We start from the raw sequence: 7,316 nt of genomic DNA on the forward strand, positions 1-7,316 counted from the left end.
CGTTCGTGAAGACAGAGGTCAGAGAGAAAGATCACGTTTTATTCAGAAAAATAACCGGAAGTAAATGCCATCGTTTCAACAGAAAAATGTGAGTAGAGTTATTCCTTGTCTTTTATCTCCTTTGCGATGGAGTCTATAACGTGTTGGGCCCCCGAATGTCTACATGCTAACACGTGTATAAACCATTACACTAAAAGCAGTGGGTCCATAACAAAAACATTAAAAAACAAAAATTAACAAACGAAAGCAATAGAAAGAATCATAAAAGACAAGCAAAAAATTATGCAAAACAAAAAAAAAATATTAAGTTCTTTAGTTACGAAATGGATTCAGTAAATGGTGACAAATAGCGCAATAGGACCTGAAATTCTAGCCTTGTTTTCAGTTTGCGAAAAATTAGATCACGTGACACTCGGGCAACGGTGTTAAAACAAAAAATTAACTCTTTTTTTACCACGGCGTCACCATTAATAAAGGCCTGAGGGCCACTCGAGGATAAGGTTAATGCATATAAGGTCGTAGTGTAGTAATCGTTAATCGTGTAAGTTGGGTAGAATTTGATTATTTAAGGGGATGCTTCAACAAAAACTTGATAGCTACCATGCTGTAGTCAGTTGGAAGCAGGTCAATGGAACAATGTTCCACAAGCGGGCAGTTCTAAGGAAAAAGCTATGTTTGTGGAATCTGCATTCAGATTTAGGCACAGATAAAGACGATCACTTACCATGAAAATGTTCCAAGTTAACAATTAGGCACTACTTGTTTCAAATTTAAAAAACGCCTTAAAATAAGTAAAAACACTACGGTACTTGTGCATCTATGTTACTGTTCTTAACATGGAGAGGGGAGGGTATTTTGTAACTATTCTGTACTTTCACCTAACAATTTAATATACAAATATATCATAAAAATTGAATTTAACTTGAAAATAGTATTTAAAATATAGCGCGGTAACATAGATGCACAAGCATCCTAAAAACTTATCCAGATCAGGAGAAGAGTAACCTATCTTGCCTTTGGTAGCATTTATTTGTTATATATTTGTTTATTTACAACTTTTTTTTAGTTTGTTCTCTATAATAATAATTGCTCCAAAATTCTTTGAACTGTTTTTTCAAAACTTTTAGGGGTGGGGGCGCTGAAAGATCACACTGATCAAAACAGAGGAAGCTATGTTATTTGCTGTGCCATCGTAGTCCGAGTACCACGTGACCTAACTTTTCCCAAAGTGAAAACGAGGCTCTAATTCCATCGCGCTCTTTGCACCCATTAAATTACCCCCACCCCATTACCTTTCCTCTCGCGTTTATTAGTTCTTTTCATATTTTAAAATTCTTCTTCGATTAATATCATTAAATCTAATGGCCTGTTAGAATAGACGTTATTTTATTTCACAGTACATATCTTAAACATATGCGTTATCAGGACAAAAAGCTAAAACCAAAAGTACAGTTAACACATTTATTGGTGCTTGTATACTATAATAACGAAATAAAAAACAAACAAAAATGAATTTCAAGTAAAATAAATGGTACCTACGTAATTGTCAGGTTGCAAATAGTAACATATTCAAAAATTACGGAAAACGATGAGGTAGAAGAATAATTATTCATGAAAAACAGTTCTGATAAGGTTTAGGGAGTTGAGTTAATGCTTTTTGGGCACTCCCTAATAAAATAAATATTTCAACACAAGCTACTGAATAAACGAACAAACGACTTCGTAAAACTTGCAAGGAAAAGGTTTATTGAAGTAGGGCAAGATTCCATTTAGATATAGCTGGGATTGAACTCGTCTGCCTTTGCCCGGTAGTTATTCCCAAGTGGGGACCATCGATACCGCTGTAGGCACAGAGAGAGAGAGAGTGAGGAAACAGGTCCGCTCTCTTTGACGTCTAGCTGGAAAAAGAAAGAGTTTTTCTTGTCCGGGACGGAAGCAGTTATAGTTCCTTAAGGGGGTAAGGAAGATCCCTGCTCTATGCCTCTGATTGGTCAGTATGTGCCATATCACACAGTCAGGGGAGGCACTGACACACAAGAAAAGAGTTCTATTTGTTTCTGCTACAAAGGTTACATATTGGGTCACGTGATGTAAGCAAAAAGTGAAGTAACTCAGATGAAACAATATTTATAACTTATTTTTAACTGTTTGAATTTTTCAGTTTTTTATATAAAAACATAACTGATTGAATTTGTGATAATTGAAAACTTAATTACCTCCCCTGTTAACTCTCCAATTTCAATCGGTAGATTTTGAAACCAAATCACTAGGTTTTGTCAAATGTCTATTTTCAGGAATAATTATTCTTCTACCTCATTGTTTTCCATAATCTTTGAATATGTTACTGTTTGCGACCTGACAATTACATAGACATCATTTGTTTTACTTGAAATTCAATATTTCGATTCGTTATTATAATGTGGAAGCACCCATTTATTTACAGTTGACAATTATGAAAGATAATGTATATTATGCAAAACAATAACAGATTTTTAGTTCTTATTCTACCTTTAAGATAGGAACATCGTTTACCAGCTAAGAGGGGGGGGGATCTAAATTTTTCATTTTGTAGGAACTTCATGTGATGACAGTGATTTTTTTTAATATGCTCTGGCCGCTTTCGGGCAAAATCAAAAGAGAACAACTAGCGACAGACAAAATTGGGGCAGGTTGTAAGGTTTGTGTTGATGGAATCTCTCTTTAAAAGTCTACCAAAAATCCGATAATTATCTAATCAATATGAAATTTTCACCGATTACTAAGTGAAGAACGACTTTTATAAAGGTGTATTCTTTTCAGATCTGATATCTTTGCTTTATTAATAAAGTAGCCGCAGGAATTCCCCTCTGGACAAAAGTATTGTAGGTTTTCAACAACAGATGCCACATACAAATTCGATACAGTTCGGCTAATAGCCACTATCTTATGTAGCTTTCGAACACAATTTCAGACACATTCAATTGTGATAATAAAATACATTACATCCGACGAACAACACCATCACAATCGCAACATCATTAGAGGAAGGAGTCCCTATTTTTCTCTCTAAATATTTAGTCCTACCAGCTGAAGCAGGTGAGAAAGTTTTATTAATACAACTTACAAATACATGTGTACATATTCATGTATTTCTTATACACATATTTATATTTGCACCGTGATTACCTGGGAAAGTCGGTCTGATGGTATATCCATGTTATATAATATTTCGAGAAAGATCTCTTCGTCAGATATTCATTTGACGTTGGTTCAACACGGATATACCACCAGACCAACTTTCCCAGGTAATCACGGTGCAAAATATAAATATGTGTATATGAAATACATGAATATGTACACATATATTTGTAAGTTGTATTAATAAAACTTTCTCGCCTACTTCAGCTTGTGTCTTTCCGTTACCTCTGAATTGTACCGCCTTCTACACATTTCATTTAACTACATACTATACAATGCTTCAAGCAAACTACATCCACCTCTTATTAAAAATATTACCTGAAATTCTTTTTTAATCTGAAACTTAAACCTGTATTCAATGATACTCGCTGGAAAAAATTACAACGGAAAAAGGACAAAATTAAAGGCTTCGGGAATTATTGTTTAGGTCTGTCGCAGTGTTTTTTGGTTGTTTCTTTTCCTTATGAGATAATGTTCCCTCCGGAATAAATGCACTAGGGTTTAATTAATTTTTAGTTCATTCTTTTATTTTTAAAAAATAATCACATCACATAATCAAATCCCCACGTTAAGAATGGATTTATAGATACTAATGTTGTTACTTCGGCATGATACATTTATTTTGGCCATGGGCACTAGTGCCCATTATTTTACTGAGCCGGCAGTGGCTCCCACAAATAATCGTTGTTTTTTTTTGGAGGAGGGGTCATCCTTCTATCAGGCAACGCCAGTACATGGGTCCTGCTAGTATATATATTAGTTGTGGGACGATTCCAAAATTTTTACCGATTCCAATCCAATTACCGATTCCGTTCTAAATTTCCGATTCTGATTTGATTCCGATTCTTTAATATTTATAAATATTTGATTAGATATTTGTTTTTTTTCGTAAATTTTGAAATTAGTACATAAACCTCCGGGTAATTTCCGGGTATATTTTTTCTCAAATGTTTTCCTTGTAATGTATTGCAAATTGAAAGACAGCAAAATGTTTATTTTATTTTAAACAAAACCAAATTGTATCAGTTCGTCGTTAGTGTACAGTGTGCTACTTGAAAGTTTTCATAAACAGTTGAAAACAGTCGACGATTGGTAGGTAAAATGAGAAAAGGATGTAAGAACAAAATATTAACAATGCCCCCTATTGGTATGAACGAATTTCTAAATAATAATGTTACTATTTAGAAAACCATTTTTAACATGGCGAGGGTGTTGGGCTTCATTAACTATTATGTGCCTTTCTTCTATGAATGTTTAAATTTTATTTTAATTATATAAATTTGGTGGGTTATTAAATTGATTTGCTTTGCTGTAAAAAAAACAAAAACAAAAACGAGATGCAAATAATAACTAGCGAAACCTGTGGAAATTCCACAGGGGACTCATTCATATGTAATATATTGATGTTGGTATTCATCGCGTAAATAGAGATGCTCTGATATTATTTTAAATCTTGTTAAAACTGCAAAAGTATTTATCTAAGCTAGCAGGTACGCCCGGCGTAGCCAGATCGTAAAGTATGCTAAAATATGATATTTTAATTCTTGCAGATTTCATATATATTATTATAGAGTTAATGTTCTATCGATTTTTATATATTATAAAGTTGCGATTTCAAAAATAAAAAAAATATATCCATATGACTTTGGTGCATCAGCTGGAGTTCCTTCAGCTATATTCAAAACTGAAACCAAACTTTATGAAGAATTCTTGATAAAATTATTTATTAAAAAAACAATGGATCACTGGAGTTCCATCAGTTACAATTGGAAATAAAACTTATGAAGAATTCTTGATAAAATTATTTATAAAAAAATAAATGACTTGAGTGCCATCAGCTATAATCAAAACCAAAACCTATGAAGAATTCTTGGTAAAAATATTTATTATAAGAAATGGGAATCCATGATTAAACAATAGTCACTTGGATGTAATCATTACACACAAAATAAATTATACACACGGTATCATATTAATATATAGTATTGTTAAACGTCATAAAAACCACGCCACTTTCCTACTACTAACCCTAAGTACGGGTGGCAATACAAAAAATATAGCAATTACATGTGATTTTATGATTTTGCTGATCGGCTTTAGAATTAGTGTTAAAAATTACATAACTGCTTAAAAAGTTATAATGTACTGAAATGGGATAAGTTTATATTTATATACACAACTGAACCCCCATTCTAAATTCTAAAATGACATTTCAGTGTGCTCACACATAATCGCCTAAAAAAGTAGAATCTCATATGTTTTGGGCATTTAAATGTAAATGAGAGTTTTTTTTTAAGTTAACAAACTTTTCAATGTTTGCTCTTCCAAAGTTTTAATAAACTTGTGAGATTTTCATCTATATTTTCACTCGTGCCAAAACCAAACAGAATATAAGGAAACATGAAATATTTCAAAGGATGTGGTGATCATACAAAACCAGCACTAGAAAAAAATTCCGAGCATGTTAAATCTTTGATATTAAAATCTGAAGGCTCTAGTAGACTCCATATGACCATTTATCAAATATGTGCGAAAAGCTTTTTCAAATCTGTAATATTGAATAGGCAAGTGAACTCTAAAATATTTACTTTGCTTACAATAAAAAAAACTAATAAAAACAAATTAAATTAGATTGGGAGAGTCTGAGTATTTCTTTGTGTCCACAAAGGTGCCATAAAACTTTAATTATTTCAGAAGAAGAGATGACAAACATCCCTATATACAGTTGGCACCAACGAAATTTACCCCCTCCCCCGCCCAGAGCATTTAAAACTTGTTAGTAAGCATATGAATTCCCTTGGATGAGGGAACATAGACCTTTTAGCGAATAGATGCGAAACGATTATAAAGGCAATAGGCAAGTTATAAATGACCAATAAATAAATAAATTAAAATCTGCTAATCAATGTTAAATCTGTAAATGAGATTTATAACTCATTCTGTGGCTTTTCTCAGTCTTATGTTGTAAAGAAACAACTTCTAATAATAATAAAATACAATTTGTGCATGTTTTATTTTTTATTTAAAAATTTTAAAGAATCGGTTTGGAATCGGAAATTAGACTATAATTTTTCCGATTCCCGATTCCGATTAATCGTCCCAACACTAATGCTTTTAATATGGATAAGAACCGGGGTTTTATCTTTCTGAATAAAGCAAAATTTGTTCAGAAATATTAAATTTTAATTAGTTTAAAAAAAAAAAACAATCAACTGATTTTTTCTCAGTGTTTTGGCCGTGTCTTAACAGTGCTCAGCATCGGTGCATCACAAAAATCTGTTCCTTATGAGACAGTTTACTGAAATGAGCCTTCTGGTTTTATTGGTTACTTTAAACATTGTTTTCCTTTTTATATTTATCAAAACTTTTTTTTTTTTTTCTATTGCAGAGTTATGAAAAGGATAAAATAAAATGCTGTGATTTCGAATGGATGGACTTCCAGATTCTCGATGGTGTCTTCCTCCGAGTGCTTCAATTATTTCGGATTTTCTGTTCCTCCTCCTTTAACGCCAATATCGTATGCTAACATTTTCAACCACGGATTTTACTGTCACCTTTATATATATATATATATATACACACACACACACACACATAAAAAAAAGAAAAGGAAAGGAAAAAAAAAAAAGATGCCATACGATTTTGAAGACAGGAGTAAACAATGAGTATCATTTATTCTAACTCCTTTTTATAGCGACAACATTTCATTGTTTATTCTTTGTTCTTTATATTTAATTGTACAACTTATTTTTTTAATTGACATAAAATATGCAGTTACAGCAACTGGATTAAACAATCTGAGACGATTTTGATACTTATGCACTTATTGTACCGTGCTGAAATAATAACATTATTTAGAAAGCCATTCTTAACATGGGAAGGAAAAGGTGTTTTATACCTACTCTATAATTTCACCTAACAATTTAATAAAAACAAGATATCGTAAAACTTGAATTTAATTTAAAATACTATTTAAAAAAAAAATAACACGGTACAATAAGTGCATAAGCATCACAATTTATTTCTAATGTGTAAGCCATTTATCAAGGCTAAAAATCACTTAAGGACAAGGGTTAATGAGATGCATGTATTGTCGAATGATGATGCATATTATGAGAGGATTGAATAGAGTGAACAAA

The 7,316-nt window shown here is 32.1% G+C and overlaps 1 protein-coding gene across 2 annotated transcripts in view; it reads left to right on the plus strand.

Annotated features, from left to right (window-relative positions):
- Positions 1 to 6,960, plus strand: part of LOC145303483 (glycerol-3-phosphate dehydrogenase, mitochondrial-like) — a 214,099-nt gene extending 207,139 nt beyond the window's left edge. For both annotated transcript variants that reach the window (XM_080144851.1, XM_080144850.1), the window contains exon 18: positions 6,566 to 6,960. In XM_080144851.1, coding sequence (XP_080000977.1) covers positions 6,566 to 6,573 — 8 coding nt within the window. In that variant the 3' untranslated portion in view covers positions 6,574 to 6,960. The remainder of the gene's footprint in view (positions 1 to 6,565) is intronic.
- The last annotated feature ends 356 nt before the right edge of the window (positions 6,961 to 7,316 follow it).

This window comes from Euprymna scolopes, chromosome 19, assembly GCF_053919585.1.
Source record: "Euprymna scolopes isolate OS-2025 chromosome 19, ASM5391958v1, whole genome shotgun sequence".
Classification (NCBI taxonomy): domain Eukaryota; kingdom Metazoa; phylum Mollusca; class Cephalopoda; order Sepiida; family Sepiolidae; genus Euprymna; species Euprymna scolopes.